This window comes from Lycorma delicatula, chromosome 1, assembly GCF_047948215.1.
Source record: "Lycorma delicatula isolate Av1 chromosome 1, ASM4794821v1, whole genome shotgun sequence".
Lineage (NCBI taxonomy): Eukaryota > Metazoa > Arthropoda > Insecta > Hemiptera > Fulgoridae > Lycorma > Lycorma delicatula.
The window spans coordinates 320279047-320306853 of NC_134455.1; the positions used below are offsets into that span (position 1 = coordinate 320279047).

A 27807-nucleotide genomic window follows, 5' to 3' on the forward strand; every position below is an offset into this window, starting at 1 on the left:
TGTTTGATTTAATCTTTATAAAGCATCTGTTCCCATTACTTGAAAAGTATAAGAGTGTCTAAAAACAGTTAAACATTAAAATAACACTCCATTACAAAGGAATCTTTACAAAAAATTCCAAAGATATTACTGTTTATGGAAGAATTTGGAAAGTATACTTCAAGTCATGTGCAGACATACTAATACAAACACAAAAACTTGTATTTAAAACAGGTACAAATGTTTTAAATAAATATAACACTCAGTTGACAATGGCAAGTATTCAGGTCATTCTTCAACCAAGAATCATGTCTTAAAATATACCAAAAGTATCTGAAGGCATCCTGCAAGAATGAAAGAAAACAATCTACAAATATGCAAAATTACAATGCTAACATTTGCATTTTGTAGGCCAATTGTATGGAATAAAGTGAAGGGATTCTACTGCAGTAACTCAATCCTGTAATAAAATTTGCTTCAAGGTTGATCTTCAACAAAACAGCACCTTGCTAAGCTCGTACTGAACTGAAAGAACTTTCCAAGACTAATGCCATTACTCATAAGACCATTACTGGCCATTACTAAGACCATTACTCATGCATCATAGATTTATGACTATACACTGTAACAAAATAGCAGTTGTTGCAGTGAGAGTCCATTGTCATCATAGGCAAAGAAAATAAGGCAGGTTTGAAGTAAAATCAAGTTGAAGTTGATTTACTTTACTGATTCTGATGGCATCAGTCAGAAAAACAGTTTCTTCCACAGGGTCAAACCTTGAATGGACAATTCTAATGCGACAATCTAAGGAGGCTTGGGGAGAACATCTAATATGAATGGTCTGATAAGTGGCACAAAAATCCTGGTTCCTGAACTTTACAATGAATCCATCTACATTATACTTTTATTAAAAAATTCTCAAATTTACTTATTTCTTATTAGGTTTACATAAGAAATTGAAAGTCAACACATATTTTTATAATCTTCATTTATAATAGTAAAAATAAAATTTAAGCATTAGTAAATTAACTCGAGAGTTGATATGGTTGACCTTTTGTAATACTTTATTTCTTTATAATACTAAAGAAATAATATATTGAATCAATTTGAATAATTATGAACTAATTAGATTTAAAAAATTAAAAAATGATCATTTGGTAATAATTTACCTCAATTTAAATTAAATTTTAATAAAAATTGCACACTTATCTTCATCAATTTGTACATACCTTTACAAAAGTTAATTTACAAACTATACGGCCACACTGTATTTTCAATTCACCATATTGATCAACCCATCGCTGTCCACCAAATAGATTATGTACACAAGTGGTAACTTTATTCCATCTATAATGATCCATTAAATCTGAATCTGGACGACTGAGCTTAACATTAACAAAACCTGAAATATAATGAAATATCATGAGCATTAAAAGTATAAGGTTTTTATAACTGCAAGGCGCGGTTCGAAGTAAAGACTGATTAGTAAAAAATGAGAACTGAAAAAATTAAAAATCTATTATTGGTTTCAAATACTTAAATATTTACTTTATTTTTCTACATAATTACCATTTTGTTCCACACTTTTGATACTGTGAAACTAGCTTCTTCAAACTCACTATATAAAATTCCTCAGCCTGGGATTGTAGTCACTTTTGCACCGAAATTTTTATCTTAATTACCTTGAACTGTTGAGAAGCAAGCCCGTTTTTGAGGAGTAGGAAGAGATGGTAGTCACTGGGCTTAAGGACAGGACTGTAAGGGAGATGATCAAAAATCTCCAATCCGAATTTTTGTTGTGCATGCAGCTATTTTGGACGTCCGTTATTGTGAAGAAGAACAATTCATGATCTCACAGCATTCCCTGTTGTCTAAACGACAGTTTAGAAAGCGTTACACAACAGACTTGTGATATGATGGGATGTTCCAGGTTCCATGAAATCAATCAAAAGCATACCCTTTGGTTCCAGAATACAGTTACCATGATTTTCTTTTAAGGACGGGCTTGTTTGATTTTTTCAATTTAAGTGAAATGGAATGACATCACTGCATGCATTGTTGTTTTATCTCAGCATTGATGTACAAAATCCATGTTTCATCACCGGCGATAATATGGGAGACAAATTCATCTCCCTTGTGATTAAAAAAAGCATATGCAGAGGTCATTCTGTCTTTGTGAGAAATTAACATTTTCGCCACCCATTATATACACAGTTTATAATATCCTATAGTGCTGGTCACAATTCTCAACATTGTTGCCTTTGAAACTTTTGAAAATTCTAAAGAAAGATTGTTAATCATAAAGCAACAATTTTCTCTCACTTTTACAGTCACATGTTCAATGAGTTCATCAGTCTGGACACTAGGCCTGCCACTTCTCTGTTTATCGTGAACATCTGAACGCCTTCCTTAAATTCATGGCACCATTACCTCACTTTTCCTTCACTCATTGCGGTCAGTCCACATGTTTCACACAATTGACAGTGAATTTCAACAACATTAAGTCCTCTTGTGTTAGAAATCTACTCATTAAACTTCTTCACAACTGCCGGGATTTTTTATTACCACACTCATTTTAACACATTGTATCATAAAAGCAAGCAACTACGAACTGATGGCAGTTTGGCGTTTATATGCCCAACAGACCACTTAAAGCTACTATGCATGTACAAACCAATCAATGATGCCATCGCTATTTACAATTCATCAGCCATTACTTTTGAACCATGCCTCATATAATTAAAAACTAATGAATAATTAAAAATAAATAAAACCACTGAAGTAAATCATGCAGCTAATTAATACTAAGACTATAATAATTATAAAGTATAATGATAAAATTTAATAATTTTGAATCACTTCTGATATAAAATATAATTCTATATGTGTTTAATCAATCCACACTTCTTTTGTTTAATTTGCTGGCCAGCAATTATTAACCTCCTATTTCTTTGACTATGATTTTAATCTTGTATAATGTCTGTATCTCCTTATACAGGCATGAGATTAAGTTTAAAAACAGAATAAGATGAGAAAAAGAAAAAAATACCTAACACACAGCTGCTAAGAAATAGACCAGAAATCATAGGTGAAATTAGAGTGAAGTACAGTCCAAGCATAGGTGACATTATAAAAATTTCTCCTCCATTGTACCTTTATTTCACTATCCTTCCTAAGGAAAATATCAACTTTTATTTTTTAATTAATATTTTTATAGGAAATTGTTATATATGCATCATTCCACCAAACAGCTAAGTTAAAGATTTTTCTATGAAATTCAAAAAACGTGTTTGGCTTTAACTGTGCCACAATGCATGAAATGCCAAAAGGTCGAGTGAAAGCAGGATCTAACTTTGCTCAGTCAATTACTTTTTAGAAAAGCTGTTTTATAGAAATATAACTGATAGTTTTAGAAATAGAAAAATCTAGAAACATGTTTTTTAATACCAAGAGTAAGTTGATATGAAGTTTTTTTATCTTCTTATATCTTCCATTTTTTTTAGTGTAATCTTGTCATTCTGGAGTGTTTAATTGTTTTTTTTTTTACAACACACTGAATAGCAAAATCCTCACAAGCAATGTAACACTACCAAAAAAATAACCACACAACCTGATTATGAAAAAATAATTACCTGTTGGCTGGAACTCCATGGACTTTCCCCAAAACTTAGTTTTAATTCTAGCATCCTGGCAGAAAACAAAATTTTTTGATTCTGCAAAGCATACACTGACAGGTGGATGATGACTGACCTATTAATGGATAAAAGAAAACATTTATCAGAATCTACATTTTCAAGAATAGAGATAAAACCACACAGATAAAACATCCAAGAAATAGACTACTTCTGTTTAATTAATTCAATTACTAAGTAACAAATGACTCGTTATAGACATTTATTACGTTATTGAGAGCATATAGTTTCTAAATGACAATTTAGTGTAATGCTTCTGATGAAAGAATTAATAATTAAAACAGTACTATATTATAACAAACTGTTTAATTGATAGAAAAGTGTTAAAAAGCTATTTACCTGCTCTGCAATAAATCTAAAGCCTTTGTCTTCTCTTATACATTCATATGTTTCTCCTAACAATGGATTGAATGGTTTTGAACCTGCACGAAAATAACTAGAACCATAGCTGGATACAGCAAAAGCAGCAACATAAACCATTCTTTCATATGGATCACTTAACTCGCTGGCTTTATCCAACAGTTCACTGTACTCTAGATCTTCACACAATCGCTAAAATTTTAGTAATAAAAAAATATTAATAAGACAAATAATTTACTTCAAAAAATTTAACTAATAAATTTATCACCAATATTGATCATCAAATTTTTATGGTAAATAAGAAAAATTAAATATTAACTATAATTTTGTACTCAAAAGTTAAGATTCATGTAATTACCAAAAAATCAGAACTACTTCACAAACAAGCAATAACAATTTTATTCTTGTAAATGAGTGTATTCCTATAGTGAGAGTCTGATTGAATATTAAAAATTTTATACAATTCTGGGGTTTCGTTAATGAAACTTGAGCCTCTTCTCTGGCTTCACTTTTATTTAAAAGAAAACCTATTTTTACACCATATATTTAAACTGGCTGCACAAAATTGTAAATGAGTAATATTCAACTCAAATCCTGGACACCAAAGAAACTTAATCTTTTAAGGCACTTGCTACTACCAGGAGTGAGATTTACAGCACTTCTGGTTGTGTTATAATTTTTCAGTCTATCTTTTGAGTTAAAAATTTTCAGTCTCTCTTCTGTAGATAAATTATCCTTCAACATCATTTATTTCTTTCCCTTACTGTCTAATACAATCCCACCCAACAACGATCTATGTGTTTTGGTCAGTTGGCCAACTGATCCATGCTGATATGGAAATTTATTTGAATTATTGCCTTCTTTGTAATGATGTGGACTGGACAGTTTTCTATTTAGTAGCTGTGTAGAAGGCCCAACCTGCAACTGAGGTGCTAAAGGTAAAGCCAAACCTATTAATCCTCTATACTTTCAAGAATTGCACGATCTGGAATTTGTAATATATCTCATACAATTTATTATAATTACAACTTGTAGACATCGAGATGTCCCTTTCATGTAAAGACTCTACACAGAGCTTATATTACACTCAATATGCAGCATAGAGAGCATGCATTAAATGTACGCAGCTTTATTAAAACCTAAGGTTTATCAGACCAGTAGGTGTTAATTACTAGCACTAGTTGTTAAAACAACTAATACTAGTTGGGAAACAAGATCATAAAATCAAGAGCATTCAAAGTTAATAAGTTAAGACAAAACCTACATACGTTTAACTTTCAATGAAAAAAAATATGAATGGATACCTTTTAACAATTTTGACATTCTTATTCTTGGTGAATTTATGCATGAACAGAATAGTTTTTGGGTGAATTCACATTCCAAATATTTACTAATTTAAATATTTACTAATACTAGTCTAGTCATTACAATAAAAACAAAAATAAAATTAAAAAAAGTTCATAAAATTAATAAAATAACAATTCAAATTAATAGCTGAAATTTACCGCATACAAAAATATGGAGTATTTATTTTATTATCACACCTGTATTATAACTTTAAATTAAACATCAGAAAATAAAATACCTTATGAAAACACACTTGAAAAAATTGCTTAAAACAGATTACCTGTAGCATGTTGAGTGGTTCATTGAGTGCCACTGGCATAGAAACTTGAGATAAATCTTTGCCTATATTTTTACATAACAAATTCCATAATGAAAGTCCCTCAGTATTAGGACGAGGTGCAGGAAGCTTGGTACGGCGACCAGTCATGTTGGAGACAACAGTACCACCAGTACCAACTGAAAACAAAATGTGTAAAAATTTGTTGCATTAAATAATTGTTTAAATTACAACTGATTGTAAAAATAATAATTCTTAAAGAGCTTTAAAAATATATGAAAATCTTACAAAAACTAGACAACAGCATAATTTTAAAAAACGAAACAAATACATCAGTTCAAATAATTTTTAATTTAGCTTACTGTGCAATGACAATGACATACCAACACTATAAACCAGACTTGTGCCAAAAAAATCAGATAATATGTTTATCTGATATTATGAAATATATTATCTAGATAATATGTTTCCTGTTAAATGATAATTGTAACTATATATAAACTGCTCAATAACAACTGAGAACAATCACTTGCAACCTCCCAACAAAACAAAAACCTGACAAATGTTGTCAGCTACTGCCTCTGTAACCTACCCAATCTCAAGTTCCCTGTATTTTCCCACTGACATGGAATAAGATTATAAATACATCTACTGACATTTCAACTGCAGGTCATGCTCCAACATAATTACTCAGTATATCCCCTCAGGGACATCCACACAAACCAAACTAGCAGAAATGGTATCACACAAAAAGAGATTGTTGTTGGATGGTAAGACTGAATCAATACTCATTATAATTATATGAAACAGCCAGCCTTATCACAATGTAATAATAATATCCCAGACTTCTCACATTCTTACTCCATACAGTGGTACTTTACACTAAATTTTCATTTACATTTGTAATATATTTATATACCAAATCACAACATGCAAAGTGAAGAAATTTCTGGTAGTTCAGGATATTTTCTATTATTACTTGCTTAAATCTTGTTTTAAAATTTTTTTGTATTAGCATAACATGCTGCATTTACTTGTATAAAATTACAGGGGAAACACATATTTCAAAGTTATAAAATATAAAAAAATTGATTACCATAAACAATACTTAGCTTAAATTATATCACTTATAAACCTACGCACAAATTCAGCAAGTATGATGTGGCAAAGATACAATCAAAATTTGATAGTTTTATTTTTCATATAGTTTTGGTGCAAGCTGCACTATAAGCTGAACAATTCTTTTCCTCTACAATGGTATTTTTTCCCCCAAAAAAATTTTAATTCTCTGCAGCATCTCAATCTGTTAACATATTGGGTGTTGCAACAGCCCTGCCAGTAATAGTTGGAGAATTTTGTTCACTCCTCCTATGGTTCAGCCAATCATGAGACAATTCTTTAATAATTGAAATAATAAAATTTAATCTCTCAAGGGGTTTTTCTGTGTTTTCTTTTTAGATGATGTAACAATTCAGCATCATTCTACCAATGATATTGAAGGTGATTGTTTTCCAAGTCTTTTTGGAACTCCTTTCTTCTAAATATTGATACAACATTTGATCAGACGCATCAGTCCCCCCTATATAGTCATTGTAATTTCTTATCACAGTCTGTTTGTTATTTCTGTATAAGTCCTGAATGTTTTTTGTTCTTCGCTTACTGCCTGTCTTAGCATTATAAGACAAAAGTAACACTTGGTATTTCTGAGATTTTTTTTCTGTAACTCCAAGCATCAGTAACTCATAACTCCTCAGGTAATTTTTCTGGCCAATCAAAAATTTTTCAAACACGCATTTTGGGATTCTTTTTCTGTTTCTATTTAGAGTTCCAGTCACAAAAGTATGATTTTCATACAAATGTTTAATCAAAGGAATAGAACGGAAAAAATTTTCAGTAAATAAATGAAAATCTTTCCTGAATAATCCACACATACCTAATAATTTTGTTATAAGATAAAACCCTAAACCATTAGCTTTTATACTGTTTTTTTTTTCTCCCTTAGAAACTTCCTTATATATAAAAAAAAAACTTAGGCAATAGCGAGTAATGGAGTAGCAGACTGACCATAATTAACTCCCCATCAATGGTGTTTTTTCAATAAATATTGAAGCAGCCGAGTGCGGTTTTTGTTGCTATCATGCTCTCATCAATTGAGATAAATTTATTAGGAGTAAAGTAATGTTTAGATGTTCTATTAAAGTGATCAACTAATGGCTGAAATCTTGCACAAGGATCATATTCTGGTTCACCAGGTTTTGTGATGTCTTTGGTGTCTGTAATATCAAAATATTTTAAAATGGCCTGAAAACAACTTCGGCTTAACATTTGTCTGAACCACAGCATACTCTGAGTAGATATTGTATTCCAGTAATGGGACAGTCCAGTTTTTCTATTTACACCCATGTTCAGTAGCACTGAAATACTTGTAAACATTTCATCTGCAGTAATTTTATTCCAATTCCTCAATAGACTATTTACTGAAAATCTCCACAATTTTTACTGATAATTTCCTCCACAAATCTCGTAGCATGCTTGTTTGTATATTTAGTAAAGTCCAGAACCAGATTGACAGTAAAAAATAGCCTGAAATAAGCCAAAAGGGTGAGAATTTGTAGGTGAATAATGTCTGACTCCCAGCAATTTGTGGTAACCAGAATTAAGTTCAATCTCAGGGTCACTTTCATAATTTACCTCACTCCATTGAATATTATTAGTTTTCCCTAAATCTGAAAGGCCTACACCGATACTACTGAAATTATCTTTGGGAATTTGTTCAGCTGTTGAAGTTATGTTTTAGTCATCATTACTATCACTCAAGGAACTTAAATAGCCTTGACCTTTTTCTGTTATTGTCATAAAAAGTTAAATTTAGTACACCAGAAGTTGATGTTTGATTTTCAAAAACCAAATCATAATCAGGACCACTGTCAGTATCACCTAGAGCAGAGCTATCTTCCCTTTCATCTGACAACAGTCTATCGCTTAATTTTCATCGTCCAACAAATCACGCAAAGTGTTTTCACTTACCGGTGAATGTGATCTATTCAATTTCAATAATTAAATTCAGTAAACAAATCAATTCTCCACTCAATTCACACAGCACGCAAAAAAAAAAAAAACTGACACTGAAAACAATAAAACGCCCAGCTTAATGACAAAACAAAACAACTATGCAGTAATGAAAGCCGTCTAAAGCAACTAACTAAACTCATGACCTCCAAAGCCTTTTTAGTGTATACAAATTGTGTAAATTTAAATATACATCGAATCTACAATCCCTTGCAATAAATTTACTACTATACATGTAAAATTTTGTTGAATAATAAAAATTACAACAAAAAATTTGAAACATCCTGATAATAGGATGTTGGTATTTTCGACAGTACTATGCACATGCTGATATCCAGAAGTTGGTATTTATTGACAAAACTATAAACATCCTGATATCCAGATGTTAGTGCCGAAAGAGTTAAATTGTTCATCACCAATATTAGTATCATTTCGGTCATTACTTTCACTTGCATTATTGCTATCAACTTTTATTTATTTATTTATCTATTAAGTACATACAGGTAACTAGCTGTTTTTATTATACTAGTTCTACAAGAGGTATTAATTACCTGTGCACAAACCTGATGATTTAGAATCATCTTAACCAATCAATTCACATAACTTCTTTCCAAAATACCTCGGCCATACTCAGTAAACTTACAATATAAAAGAAAATAACAAGCCAAGTCAATAGTTGGCTAGCAACGTTGATATAAAACATTAATTTATACAATGTAAAGTGAGGATACAGCATTATTTGTCACGAATAATTTGAAATGTAATCACAATATTTAGGACAAAAGGATCTATCTCATAATTCTACTATAATAGCAGGATGAACAGTAACCAACTTTCATAACAAATGGGTAATAGCCATTAACAAAAAATTTGAAAAACAAAGCAGTAACAATATTATTCTATGAAAAATAAATTAATGGACTCAACTGAACATCCTTCTTTCAAGAATAATGATACACCATTCATAAAATATATGAAATCAATTCAAGCTCAATATAACCAATAATTAAAAATACTACATAGTCTGTACTTGTCAAAAGTTTTTAGCATCTGAAATAAAACATGAGGTAAATACCTGGTAATCTGCCAGTGAAATATATTTGATCATCCAAAAGGTATGTCACCAAATTGCCAGAACAATGTAAACTTCAAAAAATTATATACATTAATCACTATTTCTCTGGACCAAGACTGGCATATACTACACAATAAGTTAGTTTCTTTCTAGAAACTTTTTAAAGTAGAAAAAAATTTAATAAATAAGGTGAAATTAATACAACAACGGTATGAAGAAGTAACAGATCTGAATTAATTGATCAAAAAAATTTCTTTTATGAAAAAAATGTTACACATATTCAAAACAAAAAACTATACATATATCATATGATAAAAAAAATTTCAAATTAAGAAATGAGTAAAAATAAATGAAATTTACTGATTAAATATGTAGCTGACCATTTTGAGTAGGATTATATTCAGATCCTCCCATTTCTGAATTTTCAGATGAAACAGAACCCTCTTCGGACGTAAGACTCCCAGCTTCAGAAGAAGTATCACTAGCTGGACCCCCACCACCATCAACAGCTCCACCACCAGTTCCAACCCCTCCACCAATATCAGCATCACAATCACCATCTCCTTGATACTCTTCAGCATCAAAAAACTCTGAAGCACTAATACATGATGAACTATATGATAATGACTGCTGAAGCGGTTTCTAAAAGAAAAAAAAACAAACAATAAATAACATTCTTTTTATTCTTTAGAAAGAAATATTAAACCTCTTTGCATCAATAAAAGAGCTATTCCGCTGTTCTAGATTAACTATTGCTTTTGCAGGTGGCATTATAACAAACTCTAGTCATGATGTAATAGTCAGTTATTTGTTCATGGGTTCATATAACGTTTTATTCTTCACACTAATAGACAATCTTTTTTTACAGTAAAAGAATGCTCTTACCATTTAAGAATTATTAAAAAAATTGTTAATAAGTTATAGAGGCAAAACTTCTATGCTGATCCCATCAATAGATTAGAAATATTCTGTTATCATTATCACAGGTAAAGTTTCTTATACATATTTAAAATAGAAAACTGTGTAAATTTATTATATCAATAATCTGTTTAGTTTAAAGTTCGGTCTGTTAAACTGACCAATTTTACAGCATATATTTATGTATTAATTTTTTCCTAGTAAATATATATATATATATATATATACATATAGATAATATATATATACACAAGTACATATATAACATGCCTACAAAGATTCTTGTTGCTCCGAAATAAAAACATGCACAGTACTGGCTGAATACACAAGGCATTTAATTTTGAAGGAAAAAAAAGAAGTACCTATTACAATTTGGTATAAGTGCCTAACAATTATAGGCAAATTGACAAGTTACTTCAAAAAAATAGTACAACTAATATCAAGAATAAGAGTATATAGATAAATAATCCTTTTATTGCGTAAAAACAATACAAAATTGCATCACAATCGTCAACAATCAATAACAAGGGAAATCTGGTTAAAAGTCTACAGAAATAATTAATTTAAATTTTAAAGTCCTTTCTACCCATTCAGTTGCCCCATTCAAAAAACAAGACATATCATCCATGCACCCTTCACATCTTTATAACATAAGGGTCAGTCCTTATATAATTTTGATTATCATAGCAGCCATTCATGAACTCGTCAACAGAGTAGAACATCAAAAGGTATTTTAGTCAAGATTTAAACTGACTCAGAGTGGGAATTTGTCTGACTTGCTCTGGGAGCGTATTAATTAATCTGACACCAACTTGAGACGCAAACATTTGAAAGCCACTGTTCTGTGCTAATGAGCACACAAGTTGTCCCTGCCTCTGATATTGTAAAGATGTACATCCGTTCCACACTAAAGTGCATTTTTAATGGCAATACACCACAACATCCAAGATATAAAGACTTGGCAAGTCAGAAGTCCCATCACCAAGAAGGAGTCCCTACAAGATTCTGAATTTTAATTTCAAGATCACTCTAACAGCTTTTTTCTGCCGAAACACCATACTCAGCATGCTTTGACCATAGTATACCCAAAGTCAAATCCTGTATGACAAGTGTGGAAATATTAGCTCATAATTTTTGAACAGATCTAAAGAGCAGACACTTGCAAGTTTACACAGGGCAAAGATGCCCAATGAAACCTTACAACAAACATGATCTCTGTGTTTATCCCAGGTCAGCCCTCAATTAAGGTGCATACCCAGGAACTGACAGATTCGGGATTCTCCAAGAGTTCATCATCAACCATCACAGAAGGTTCCCTGTCATGTTTGTGCTCTCGAAGACAAAATTTAATAGCAGTCGACTTTGATTTGTTAGTCCTAAGTTTATTTCTGAAAAGTATTGAATGCATTGATTTAGTTCAACAAAAGTTTTGATCTCCAACAAAAGATTTATCTCTAAAGTAGAGAGTCGTGTCTTGAGGATACTGAATCACATCTCCATACTAGACAACTGATTTCAGGTCGCTGACGTAAATTAGGAACAGAACTAGCCCCAGAATTAATCTCTGGGGGATCCCATGGATCAAACTCACTTTGTTAGATGTGGCAACAGAGATCTGGACACACTGTTCCTGGCCTTTGAGGTAAGATATTACCCACTGCCTGCCACATGCTTCTAACTGCTGCACCAGTTAGAAGCATGTGATGTGAATCTGCATATGAAGCACGTGTATGCACGAGGCGTTTGATGTCTGTGTGCATCTCATGAAGCACACAGTCGAACGCCTTGGAAAGGTTTAGGAATATGTCGAGCACATGTTCTCGCCCATCCAACCCCCCCCCCCCTCATAACGCCATCAACAAAATTAGTTACATCAATTATGCTTTTATTTTCCTAAAACCAAATTGCTCCGAAGCAAGAATGTTAAATCTTTCCAGAAAGCTGAGAAGTCTCTCTAAGACTTTCTAAGTTAAATCCTTAGCACAAAGAGATAGAAATCCATTATTCCTGCCAGTCATAGAAGGCATTGTTATTTGCTGATCTGTTGTTATAGCAAAAAGTTTTGAAAGTGGAAAGTTACTATCTTTGACAAGTTTAAGAAACTCATTAAATATGTCTACTCCCCTAGTTTGTCCAAGTGGCAACATTCTGACAAACTCTTCCTTTACTGTGAAATCATAGAAAACCATTCTAATAAATACACATAACTCGACAATATCAGACATGACATTACTTTCATGAAACTGGAGTGAAAAATATTCACATAATTGCAAATCCTGATGTAAATGAAATTCCAAATTATTAGAAATATGTTCAAACTGCCTATCAACAGTTTGGTGAGACAACTTTACAGGATGCAAATTTATCTTTGTGATCTTCAAGCAGAGATTCAGTGGCACTGATCAGTGCTTCTTTTACTACTTCCCCGTCACTAAATGGTTTTTTTCCATTTAGCTAGTATGTAACAGATTTTGTAAGAAGCTTCTGTCAAGTTACTGATGTCCTAATGAGCAGGATTCGTAAACATGGATTGTTGCAACTGTAATTTAGATTTAAGGTCTTTCAGTTTAGAATTCACAGGAAATTCATTATTAAACTGTTTGTGATTAGTCAAAAACTTTCGCTCTACATTACTTCTTCTAGAAATAGACATGCTTGCCTTACACAATGAACAAACAGATTTTCCCTTATATTCAATAAAACAATATTGGTTCTCCCATTCACTGTTAAAACTGTAAGTTCTTTGCCTTTTAGCCATGTTAAGACTATACTAAATATTATGTTAAAATAATATCAAATAATTTAAAGAACTTCATTTAAAAAGAAAAACCAATTACATGTGGAATGTATAACATATCACAACACAAGACAATGTAATAAATTGTACCGGCAGAATGTAGAACTATCACTTCACAACTACCAAGTTACACTGAAGTAAAATACAAGAACTGAATGGCACTCAAAGAATCAGAATTGTCACATTCATCTCCTTATTGGCTGGAAACTTAATTATGTTGAAAGATAGATGCTCACTGGTTTTTCTAAATAACAGAAAATTCATTGGCTACAACCACATCCAAATTAATTCAAAGATTCTTTCTCACGAGAAACATCTGTTTCTATTTTAGGAAGGTCAGGTTAAAATTTATTAAAATCGATGTCAGGAAATGCAAATAACAAAATGAATTCAGTTTTACCAAACAAAAAAGTATGTCAGTTTGAAAGTTATTACAAAGAATGCTAGTAGCTTGAATAGACAGCAGACCACCAAAAGAGTGACAATTAGGTAGTTTGTTCTGTCGAGCTAGACTCCCTGCTAGAAAGATCTTATACTTACTTATACCATTACAAAAGAAATCAATTTGTCAACAACAATGACAAAGAAATGAATATGTGTTATAAAGGCTGGAAGAATTACTTCTGTTGAACTACTGGAAAATATAATGACTAAAATGTATTTTTTACATTTTTTTTAAGATGTAAAATATAATGTTATTTTGAAATGTGAATTCATATTAAAAATTGGCAGATGAACACGGGTAACAAAAGACAAAATGAAGGGCGCCATGGCATATGCAGGCCCCGGGTTGGACAGCGGTGATCTATACAAACCTACTATTATCACTTTTCAGTGCAACTTGGTTTAGATTTTGACTGCACAGAAATCAAGGTTGACAGAGTAGGAAATTTTCAATGATTTGCATTTTAATGAGTGTTTTAGAAAATTGCCACACCTCTCCTCCCTTGGTGATTTTGTAGACAAAAAAGCTCTGTTAAATTGTAATTTGGAATTTTGAAGAATTGAATAGTTTTTGATATAAAGCCTTGTTCTGAAATTACCAATGTGGCTGAAGCTCTTGGCATACTCTCATCAACTCATATTACTTGTTAGTGGCCATTTGAACGTTCTGATGTAAAGTTTTGAATTTTGAAGTATAATTTTAGAGAATCAACCTGATGTTCTTTGGCCTAACTTATACTCTTTAGTACATTTCCTTTTTCTTTTTTTTTTGTACACAGAATGACAACTCCTCAGAGAGGTGTCCTTGATGTTGGCCACTGAGTGGTCAGAGAAGTCAAGCATTGAAGAAGGAGATTGAAACTACAACACGAAGCATTTGATTCCAGCTTATTAAGAAAATGAGGAAAGAATGGCTGCCGTCTTCACTGAGCTGAATATACATTGTTATATGTATACCATGTCATGTGACTTATAAAGTGGCACACTAAGCCCACTGAAATATAGCTGATATTCAGCCCTTGAACACTAAAAGGACTGATTACATAATGAACCTAAGTATTCTTAGAAAAACCAACTATGATTGGTCCCATGCGCCTAAGGTTTCATACCTATATTAGAATCATAATAAAAAGCAAGATAAATAAAACAAAACAAAAGTAATTGTTAGACAATGATGTAGCCAAAAATAAATGTAGGCACAAGGACAAAGATAAAATAATAAATATAATAAATTATACAGGAAACTCATAGAAACCAAAAAAAGATTAATAAAGTAAATTCATCACAAGGAAATCACTAACGAGACAAATAAAAAAATAAATAAAATTAAAAAACAAAAGCATACACAAACTGAACGTAATCCAGATGACAGTCTAAATGGCTTTCTTAAAAAAAAAAAAAAATAGTTTTTCAACACTTAAGTGCACACATTAATTAAAGACTTAAAAATTCAGGCAATTTATTTTTACCATATCATTGCCCATCCATCACACAGCCAACTCTAAATTTCAAATAAAATTTTGCTAAAATCAAGCAAAGGAAACACAAGAATATGATGAATCATTAATGACAGGAATCTAGAGACCATGTGGAAGATTACTACATTATATGAGAAACTCATGTACCTCCTGCATATATCTTATTTTTCTTAAATCTTATATCTTATCCTATAAACGGTTAACATAATATAATAATATAGCATGAAGCACTGCAAGGCTATAACAGACTGAGACAAGTTATTTAGGTTGTCCTTAATTAACTTTTAGCAGAAAGGATAACTTTTTCCACAATGTTAAACATTTCAAAAAGTCACGTGTAATCAAAATTGATTAAACACTCCAGGAAGGATAGCGAGTACAAGTCTCCTTTGATGATTGTACAGGCTCATTCACATCCTAAGATTCCAACCCAGCAGCAACACTGGTATTGCAGTTTTTGATAAATTTAGACTTGTGAATGCCTGAAATTGCAATATATGTACTGAATATATCAATCACACGTAAATAGTCTTATAAAAAAAAAACCTTAATCTGTCCAAGCCCTGCATTTGAAGTACAATGTGATCTACTAATTACAGTGGGTTGTACATTCATTTATGTTTTCTCTTAAACATGTAATGAGAATAATGAATATGGATCATTAAAAATTTTAAAACATGCTCTTCAGATCACATAACTACTAATAATTTTAGCCAGTTGATTAGCAATGGAGGCTGATTATTTACTTTTGGCTAATGTTGTTATCATCATTGCTTTTTTAATATACTTCTTTGTTCTAGTGTTAGCAGAGGTGGATCTCTGTTAACTTACAGCACAGGAACTTGCACTATGGGGAATGAGCAAAAGTGTAGAAAATGTCAATAAATATTGTTGAAATAAAGTATTAAACTTATTTTTTTTAACTGACTCCAGCTAATTAAATATTACAAATACAACATTGCTCAACAATTGATTACATACAGTTCTCAGTTAATTCAACTGATACTTATTTCTAAACAAACACAAATAAATTGAAGTAATATTAGCTCAATAATTTTTTTTTAATATTATCTTGTTTAATATATAGTATGAGTTATCATGTGTAATATTGGTTTATGTTGTAAAAATATTCGATTATGAAAATAAACGAGTTGCTACATTTAATTTGTAACTGCTTTTTTACATGAACAAGAAAGTTTTATAGTTCATATATCTTGCAATTTAATAACCATTTTTAATCCAGAAATACAAATAATTTTTAAATCATGATATTCAGCAGAAGGATAATCTAAGATAACCACATGAGATTCTGATTGATAATAATAACAATATACTATTATAATTATGTTTTAACAAAGTTGTTTATGAAAACAGATAAGAAGGAAGTCTTTCATATATTTTTATCTTCAAATCATATCTCACCTAATGATTACTGTAGATGAACTTTCTGTTGTCAACATTGATATAGTCCATACCACTTACGGCAATGATGCAACTATGTGTAATTGTGCCTTGTGCACATGATAAGAATTACACAAGTTGATAAAATGTTATCACTTTTAACAGGAACTTCATTAATAACATGATAGAAAAATAACACATATACAGATACAAGAGTGGACTCACTTTAAGGTAACAAAATGGAAATGTTAATATCAGAAAATCTGATGATAACATAGATTTTAACTGAAATAATAAAATTCTACAACAGTTTTTATAATTATTTTTTTTGGTCTTCAGTCATTTTGACTGGTTTGATGCAGCTCTTTAAGATTCCCCATCTAGTGCTAGTCGTTTCATTTCAGTATATCCCCTACATCCCACATCCCTAACAATTTGTTTTACATATTCCAAACATTGCCTCCCTACACAATTTTTTCCTTCTACCTGACCCTCAAATATTAAAGCGACTATTCCAGGATGCCTTAATATGTGGCCTATAAGTCTGTCTCTTCTTTTAGCTATATTTTTCCAAATGCTTCTTTCTTCATCTATTTGCATCTCTTCATTTGTACTTTATCCATCCACCTGATTTTTAACATTCTCCTATAGCACCACATTTCAAAAGCTTCTAATCTTTTCTTCTCAGGTACTCCGATCATCATTGTACTTCGTGCAAAATTCTATAAGTCGGTCCTCTCTTTCATTCTTTTTGCCCAGCCCGTATTCACCCACTATATTTCCTCCTTTGCCTTTTCCAATGCTTGCATTCCATTCTCCAACTATTATTAAATTTTCATCTCCTTTTATGTGTTTAATTACTTCGTCAATTTCTTTGTATACACAGTCTACTTCATCAACATCATGGACACTTGTAGGCATATAGACGTTAACAATCATTGTTGGTTTAGATTTCGATTTTATCCTTATTACAATGATTCTATCACTATGCATTTTGAAATACTCTACTCTCTTTCCTATCTTCTTGCTCATTACAAAACCTGTTCCTGCTTGCCCATTAATTAAAGCCGAGTTAATTATTCTAAAATCACCTTCAAAAGTCGTTTTCCTCTTCCCACCGAACCTCGTTAAATCCTACTACATCTATATTTATCCTATCCATTTCCCTCTTTAAATTTTCTAACCTACCAACCTTTTTTAGACTTCTAACATTCCACGCCCCGACTCGTAGAATGTTATTTTTTAATTTTCTGGTGACCCCTTCCTTAGTAGTCCCCACCCAGAGATCTGAACAGGGGACTAGTTTACCACCAGAATATTTTACCAAGGAAGGCGCCTCCATCATTGCTATATGAAAATGCAGAGAGCAACATTTTCTTGGAAAAAAAGCAGCTGTAGTTCTCCATTGCTTTCAGCTGCGCAGTACTCAAGAGGACTGAGTGATGTTGATATGGCCGTTTAAGTCGTCCTGACCTATGCCCTTAACAACTACTGAAAGAGCTGCTGCCCTCTTTCAGGAATAATTCCTTAGTCTGGCTCTCAACAGATGCCTCTCCAATATGGTTGCACCTTCAGTCCAGCTACTCATCACTCAGCATTCAAGCTCCCTCACCAACAGCAAGGTCTTATGATTCATAGAGGGAGTTTATATTTATAGATATAAAAAAAGGAAAAATTTTTATGTATTATAGGCTTGTGAGGGAGTTAAGTGCAATGATGATCAGCTGCAGGAGAAAAGCGATGGTTAGAGAAGTGAGAGATTACTATATAATCAACTACTACATTCAACTATATAATCAATTACTATATTACTTTATAATCAACATACTGCACTAAGAAGCATTTTACAATGTTGTTTAATACTAATGTTGAACAATCTGAACAAAAATATGGCAGTACCCATCTGTCACATTATGTAAAGCCATGATTCTTAATGCACACCCCTCCCACTAACTGACTTCATTAGCACCCATTAGTAAGAAATCAGACTATCTGGATACTCCAGGCAAAGACAGATGGAAAACTCCTGGAATGTCACATGAGTGGGTGTTATGCTTACTGGAGATACATACAAAGGACACTAGTTGAAAACATAAGAAGCTTATTTTATAATCAAGATAAAACAAAGGATGTTGCAATACTATACAAACCATATACACTATTATTAAATGATCCCCATCTGCTTTTGTTTAGAATGGGGTTAGATTGAAAGGAACTACAAAAATCGGTTCTAAACTTCAACTACTGATTAAGATGTATTTCTGTTGAACAAAATGGCCAGTTACCCACCTGAGTGAGAATCACATAAGAAGTGATCACCAGAAAGTAACAAGAATCATGAAATTTTTTGAAACAGGACAAGGAATGCTAGAATTTTAAATAAAAGTGGTAAACTGTATAATTTAGATTCATAACTGGATAACTTAATGATATGATGTATTTATAGGAATAAAAGAAGTGAAATACAAAGATAAACAAGATTTCTAATCAGTCAGTTAAACACAATACTAAAAAGTGATAATGTAGCAATAGAAATAATGATGAATAAGAATACAGGGCAAAGAGTATATTATTTCAAAAATAAAATGAGAAAATTATTTTAATCAATAAATTCTAAGCCTAAACCTACAACAATAGTACAAATTTTTACACCATAAGAGACAGAAAACATTTATGAAGAAATATAAGATTTATTCAAATATGAGCAGGATATGAATACTTGATATTAATAGGAGATACAGTAAAAGAAGTAAAAAAGGAAATTACAAACTACATAAAAAAAAAATTGTAAAGGATCTATAAGTTTTTAGAATTTTGTACTCTTTATAAATGAACAAATTATTAAAAAAAAATCACAGAAGAAAATACTCACATAGATATAAAATAAATTAAACAATGATAAACAGAAATTTTAGAACCAAATTATTGCCTGCAAAATGTACAGACAATGTCATTGTCAGTGACAATGACAATGACTGACCACTAATCAGTAATGGTGGCGAATATTAAATTTTTGAAAATTAAAGAAAAATGGAAACAAAAAGATGGATTCAGGCAGACTAAAATGGAAAATGGGTAATTAAAATTTGAACTAATCATATTATATGAAGACATTAGTTATGACAACAGAAAATTCAGTTAAAAATAAATGGATAAATTTACATTAAGGCAGGATACGAAATGTTATATCAGAAATTAACAGTTGACTGAAAACAATTGATATCAACAAATATGCTGGAACTGATAGAAGAGCACAGTAAATATGATACCAGAAAACTTAACGGATATATTTTTCTCGTAAGAATTAAAATTACTAAAAAATGCAAAGTAGTAAAGAAAGGACTAACTGAAGGCGTAATGTAATGAGATTATATCATTGAAAAAAATAGAACTACTGAAAAAGGTAGAAGCAAAAAAAAAAATTAAGGTAACCAAAAACCAAAGTGGATTGATATCATAGATGATAATGAAAATCTGTTACAGAGATAAGAAAGAGTTAGTAAGTAAGTGAAAGAAATACATAGAAATATAGTGAAGGAAGAACATTGATAAAGTACTTAAGAAAGAAAAAATTATGATTATTTCAGAAGAGACTGCATACAAAAATCTGAATTTGAAGAGCTCTTAAGATAATAAATATTTGAACAAAAATACATGAGAATTTCATGAAGCAAAATTAATATATTGTCTGGGAGAAGTATATTAAGTTGATATATAAGTATCAAAATTTTATGAAACTGGAGTGAGATATAACAACTATCATAACATCAGTTTAGTCCAATGTATTATAAATATTTGTGAGAATAATTTACAAATAAATAAAATATGTAGTAGATGTGTTAGATGAAAACTAGTCAAGTTTCCAAAAAAAGGTACACAAGAGAGGCCATCATTCTGACCTTCAGAATTTCAAAAGAATCTCAGAAAACAGACTTAAAAAAATAATAAAACTATCTATCTAATGCTATTTGCTGATGTAGACAAAACAAATAATGTAGAATGGAAAAAAGTTTAATCTTTTTTCTATTTGATTTAAATGTAGGGAAAACATTATTTAAATATATTTAAACCAGGTGATACTTAGATGAGTAAAAAATAAAAAAGCAATCTGTGATTCAGAAAGTATGGCAAAGGTGCAGTCTGCCCCTGATTCCTTTCATCTTCTACGTAGAAGAATAATAGGGACTGAAAGAAAACTCTGAATACAGTACAAAAATGTAGTGAAATGGGGCAGGAAGGAAGGTAATGTGGATTTACAATAATATAGCGAACACTGTAACAATATACCTAAAGAGTGTGAATTTTAATATAAATTGTAAAATTAAAAAGTACGGTTAATTCTGGCATAACCAAGGCATTTCGATCCATAAAAGAAATCTGCATATCAAAGAATGAGCAAAACATTTTTGAAATATGGGTGTGGAGAGTAGTGTTTTATGTTAGTGGAACATGGAAAGTAGAAAAAGCAGAAAAAAAAATTAAAGAGGTATTTGAAATATGCTGTTACAAAAACATAATGAAAATTATGTGGCTAATAAAATCTGAAAATAAGGGGTTTTAAGACCAAAAGAAGAGATATTGTGGCAGAATTTCATTAAGAGATGAACTAGTCATAGATAAGATAAACTAAGGTATTTTATTTTGTAATAAAGGTACACGTAGAAAAAACTATTTATGAAAGCACTTGAATATATTAAACAGATAATTAGTTGTACGATATACATCCAAATATAAAATGGTCTGCAACCAATTTTTCAATGAATATATTATGAAGCAAATACTTGGTTGATGTTTATATTTTTATGCTGTTCCAATTAAGGTTTTCTTTAATTTTTTTTCGATAGATATTCAGGCAGTTCCTTTTCTTATGCCTGTGGATTAACACACTTAGCCATTCCTGATATTATCTACATAATGTATTATGTACATTATCTGCATTTACTATGAAGTGATTTAAATGAAAAACTTTAAGTTCTTTATTTAAATTAAAAATAAAATTACTATATTGCTTTTAAAAAACTGGTAACGTGTGTACATTTCAGAAGTGGCATTAAGAAATAAATAAATTAGTTCTTGAAAACAAGTGTACCACTTAATTTGAAAACTTGGGTCAACATTGACCTAAAACTACACAAATTTGTCCTTCCCGCAGTTTCCATTATACAAGGCATGATTTAAAAGTAAAGGCACATCAGTAACAAAATGATAGCAGTTCAAAAGATGAAAAATTAATTGTTTCCTAATAGTTCCATATTTACTTTATTTTTCTACATAATCACCATTTATTTCTTAATACTTTATGAAACAAGCTTGTTCATACCATTGCATAAACTTCCACCCCTGAAAGTAGCCAATTTTGCTCAGAGATTTTCAACTTTTCATTTTCCCAGAATCGTTAAGATGCAAGCCAAGTGTAGAAAGTGAGTGATGATAGACATTGGGCATGAGATCAATTTTTGAATTGCTTCTATTGTGCATGCACCCACGTGTGAGCATACATTATTGTGAAGAAGAACAATTCTTGATCTCAGGATTTCCTGTCGTTGGTTTTGAATGGCATGATGCAGTTTAGAAAGTATTTCACAGTAGATTTGTGATGAGATGTATGTTCCAGGTTTCATGAAATCAATCAAAAGCATACCCTTTGGTCCCAGAATACAGTGGTCAAGATTTTTTTTTTTTCAACTGGGCTTGTTTGAATTATTTCGGTTTAGGTAAACTTCTTTCTTTTTTGTTTAGCCTCCAGAACCACCATAAAATATTACTTCATAGGATGAATGAAGATGATATGTATGAATGTAAATGAAGTGTAATCTTGCACAGTCTAGTTCGACCATTTCTGGGATGTGCGGTTAATTGAAACCCAACCACCAAAGAACACTAGTGTCCATGACCCAGTATTCAAATCCGTATAAAAGTAACTTACTTTACAAGGATCTGAACCTTAGAACTCTCGACTCAGGTGAACTGGAATGACATCACTGCACAGATTGTTGTTTCATCTTGGCATTGATGTTGAAATCCACAATTCATCAACAGTGATGATATGGGAAAAAATTCATCTCCCTTATAATTAAAGCAGTCAAGAAAAGCAAATGCAAATGTCATTCTGTGATCTTTGTCAACACTTATTGTGTATCAATGGATGATAACACTTATCCATTTTTCAGCATCCATTGTGTAAATAGTTTTCAATGGCCTAAAATGTAAGTAACAATCCTCAACTACATTGTCTTTGAAACTTCAGGAAATTCTAGAGAAAGATTTCTAATCATAAGCAAAGATTTTTTTCTCACTTTTGCATTCACACATTCAACAAGATTATCAGTCTGAATACTAGGCCTGCCAATTCTCTGTTTGTGGTGTATATCTGAAAGGATTTCCTTAAACTCAAAGCACTATTATCTCACTTTTCCTCTTGCATTCAGAAATCTAATCACTGGCAGGATTTTTTATTACTACACTCATTTTAATACACTGTTTCGCAAGGTCAAACAACAGTGAACTAACAACAGTGTGGCCAGCGAAACAGTTTTATGAAGTACTTTTTGACAAAATAAAAACCTAGTGGCAGCAAAGGAAGCATCCACTAATTGCAGATCTAGATATGCAACTAAGCCTTGCTTAGTGCTAGCCCTAAGCAAGTTTTCCTCTTCTTAAAAATCAAATTATATCTAATAAAAGGTATTCTGCTTACCTATCCAGGAAACATGAAAAATAATCTACCTCTGATACCTTTGATCAGAAGAGAAGAGGACACACATTAAGACAATGAATTTAAAAAAGGTCTTTAAAATTAAATTAATGCAGTTGTTTTATTTTTAATACTAAATTTCTTATGAAAGTTCAGAAATTAAAAATCTACAAAGTTAAAATTAGTGACATGCAATCAACATGAATAAACTAAAGAAAAAGAGCTAAAATAAATACATACTGCTTCTGAAACATCAGATAAATCAGAAGTTTCATGAATCCTATTAAGTCTAGCTCTGAGTTCAGCATTCTGCTGCAACGTCTGATGCAGAGTTTGACGTAATGTTGCTACAACAACAGATGCAGTGTTACCACCAGTACCACTGCTAGCAACGCCACTAACATCCATATCCAGGGCAGCTTTCAGTCTATCTCTTTCCGTTGTAAGTGTATATAAAATAGACTTTAGACTGCTGTGAACTGTAACAAAATAGATTTAATAATATGAATTAATACTGAGGTAATATTTCTTTTGTAATGACAATCCAGACAAAGAAAACATAAATATCAAATATTATATAAGTTTTTAGGTAATATGACTAACAAATCACACAAATATAAGTTTTATGAGTTTTTGCTGGACGAAAAACACTCCGGCATTATCAACTGAAGATGAAATATAAAAACAACAAAAAAACGTAGTCTAAATGTTAATGTTTTGGGCGAAAAATATTTTCGTGTTACCATCGCCTGGAAAAAAATATGGAATATTAAAATAAAACAATGAAATTAAAAGAAAATAATAAACTAAAGTAGAAATCTAAAAACTAAATTAAACTCAAACTAAAATACTAAAAACAAAGAAAATAATAAAAAACTTAAACTAAAATTTTACAACACAAAAACAGTCCGAATACTAAGTAAAAACAAATTTAAAGACACTATTAAAAGGTGTGCACAAAGAAATAAAAATACCTGGTCCAAAACTTCATTACTGTTGCCCAGGAATTTTCATCAATACCTGGGCAATTTAAATTTACGACGCAAGGCCGCCTAACGTATGCAATCCAGAAAGGTGTGGCACAGTCAAGCGGCACTTACATCATACGCATATCAATTCATATTCTGCTGACATCAGGCACCTGTGAGTATCTCTCTGTCCTATACAAAACTGGCAGAGACCACTTCCTCTTGGTGAAATTTTCTGTGAGAGGAATCCCATGGCAACACAGTATCTTTGACATATCGAAGTTTATCTACCGTGGCAATCCAGTCACCTTACCACCTCATATGAAGTATATGTTTGACATGGTTAATAAAGTTTGATGTAGTAACGTGGGTAGTGAAGGATGGCTGACTACATGCCTCTTTTGCAGCGGCATCTGCACGTTCATTACCCAGAATCTGTATGTGGTTCAGCAGAAACTCACTTGTGTGTTGCGATGGTTCAACTGCATTGATTGAACTACGATGATTGCACTGTAAATTTTGGTGACAATAGATGCCTAGAATAAAAATTTCTAAGGCTTGGAGAGCACTACACAAGTCACTGCAAATAAGGATATGACAATACTTAGGGTTAAAGCCTTATGTGTAAGGTACAGTTCAGCAGTAAACACACTCAAAAGACTGTGGAGACCAAACATGTAGGTTCGGCCACTAACAACAAACGCGCAGCCAGGTATCGTTCTGTTTTGATCCATCCGTACATACCACTGCGTCCGGGTTTACCTCGGAGAGAGTATGGTGAAAAATTTGCTGAAAGAGAACAGGTGGAGTTGATTCTTTATTGTATTTCACGAGGTCAAACATAAAATTTATAAGGTTGATTGTCCACGGAGGATATGAACACGAATAAATAGGAAAAAAAAAGGTGCGTCAACATTTATAAGGTGCAGTACAAGATGGACGGTCCTCTTCAAAAATAAGTATTACCAAGAACTGCGTCAAAAGCCAGGTGATTTGGCTGTCCCTGAAGGCAGGAAAAACAAGATGCCAATAGCTAGTTCTGTTCATCCCAAAGTGACAGCTTATTGCAGTCAATAAGGATGCTGATGACAGGGCTTGATTTAAAGGCACCCATAGCAAGCCAAAGGAAAGCGTGATGTACAGCATCTAGCATTTAAGCAAGGTATAACGCGCTGAAACGTAGGCGACACAACCATAATCCAGATGGGAATGAACCGAGGAGTAGTAGAAACACAACATACATGACTGATCAGCACCCCAATTGATATTGCTGAAGACTCACAGCACACATTTACTCACTCACTCACTCGCAGCATATATTATTACTGTTACAGCATACTCACATATACTGTTGTGAAATCTATACAAGCTGTCATCAACTTTTATTATTTGCATATAAACACATTAAAATCTGATAAGACATGCTTGCTAAACATACTAACTTTCAAATTTCATATAAATTCTGACCTCTGTATTTTTGTCAAAATTCTTGCTGGAACAATCTAGTCAATTTATAATGACTCAATAATAACTACTACAGATATGTTTTATTTTTCTAGCTTCCTCAACCACCCTTAGGTATTGATTCAGAGTATAAGATGAATGACAATTTCGCAGCATGTGAAATTCCCATACCTGACTGGGATTTGAACGTGTAAAATATGATACAAATAATAATTACAACACCCTATAACATAAGTGTTATTTTATATAGAATGAATACAGGAAACAAAAAGAAAATAAATCCTAGAATTTAATTTGTTAAATTATACCATATTTGAAAAAATTATACCATATTTAAAGAAGAAAAACTTTCTAAACATTTTTAACTTTTAAGTTTCTAAAAAATGATACAACAGACTTTGATTTGATCAAATATTATGTTTATGGACACGGAATATTAGATTTTTTTTAAAAGAGTTAGCAATTACACAAAGTCAACAGAAAATTATAAAAACTAATTAGACTTTCTGTTGAATACCACAGAAGGTTCTGAATTGGTCAACAAAACTTTTTCTCAGAACATATACAAACTTCAAACAAATTCTACTTTTTTGTTTTAAAAGAAAGTAAGAAATTATTATTTCAAGAAGACAGTGCTAATGCCCAAAAAATATATGACACTGAATCCTTAATAAGTAGTGATGACGAGACAAAGAATAGATGTCAACTTGCACAAAGTACAAACAGTGTGAAACATTGCATAGGCTTTAATTTTAATGATAACAAATACATGGCAGAGTGGTAGTGTCTCAGCCTTTCATCCGGAGATCCTGGGTTCAAATCCCAGTCAGGCATGGCATTTTTCATTCATAACAAAATTCCATTTCTATCTTATATGTACAAAAACCTTGTGTCACGATGTATGTTGGGGATAAACTCCGAAACTACTGAACCGATTTTGGTCAAATTTTCATAACTATCTGTAATTTGGTCCAACTTAGAAGGTAGGATAGTTTTTATCTCAATTATTGACCTCAATATTTGTTATTGTAAATTAAATGTTTATTATACGACAATAATGTGTATTTAATGGTTAGTTCTATGAATTCCTAATAGATGGCGGTGAAAGTTATTTCATTAATACAACTCTCTAACATCGTTTGACATCTAGGTTGTGTAGACATCCGATAGATGGCGTTATTTCGATTTCTAGATAACACATTCTATTCCATGTCATATTTGTTTATGTTCACGACATAACCGTACTATTTTAATTTTTCATAAATGATTTTTATAATTATACTGTTTATTGTGTTATAATTGCGCACTGTATCCTTTGGATATTATTATAATTTTTAACAGAAAAATAATAATAATAACATAAAACTTCATAGATACCTATGAAGATACCTTCATAGATAAAACTTTTTGTCTTCATACCACCTAAAAATGTGTAAGTATTTCTTGCTTGCTTTTTATTTTATTTTGATTTTTTAATCTGATAATTGTTAATTCATTCATTCATTCATTTTGTCTAATTTATTTATTTAAATAATAAATATTATCAATTTTTTTTTCAATTTCAGTATAATGCCACAGAAAAAATCTAACCTTAACAATGCGTGTAGCAAAGATGCACAACACATGTGTGTTAAGAGAGCTCATGAATCGGAAGTACAAATTGCAGCAAGAAATGCAGCTCAACGAATCAGAACAGCAGAAATTCGTAGGCAAGAATCTCGAGAACAACGTGATGAACATCTGTGACAAAATATCTAAAAACAGTTTTCGGGTTTTACTGGGTTTTAATTTTTTAAGAAGTGCGACAATGACTCTACCATCACAGCCCCTGCCATTATTACTGT

At 31.5% G+C, this 27807-nt stretch overlaps 1 protein-coding gene across 2 annotated transcripts in view; it reads right to left on the reverse strand.

Moving 5' to 3' along the window:
* Positions 1–27807, reverse strand: part of LOC142334182 (oxysterol-binding protein-related protein 6-like) — a 149489-nt gene that overhangs the window by 24477 nt on the left and 97205 nt on the right. For both annotated transcript variants that reach the window (XM_075381993.1, XM_075381992.1), the window contains 6 exons: positions 23772–24010; positions 10180–10441; positions 5659–5834; positions 4011–4223; positions 3612–3729; positions 1209–1381 (listed from right to left, as the gene is read on the reverse strand). In XM_075381993.1, the coding sequence (XP_075238108.1) occupies positions 1209–1381; positions 3612–3729; positions 4011–4223; positions 5659–5834; positions 10180–10441; positions 23772–24010 (1181 nt within the window). The remainder of the gene's footprint in view (positions 1–1208; positions 1382–3611; positions 3730–4010; positions 4224–5658; positions 5835–10179; positions 10442–23771; positions 24011–27807) is intronic.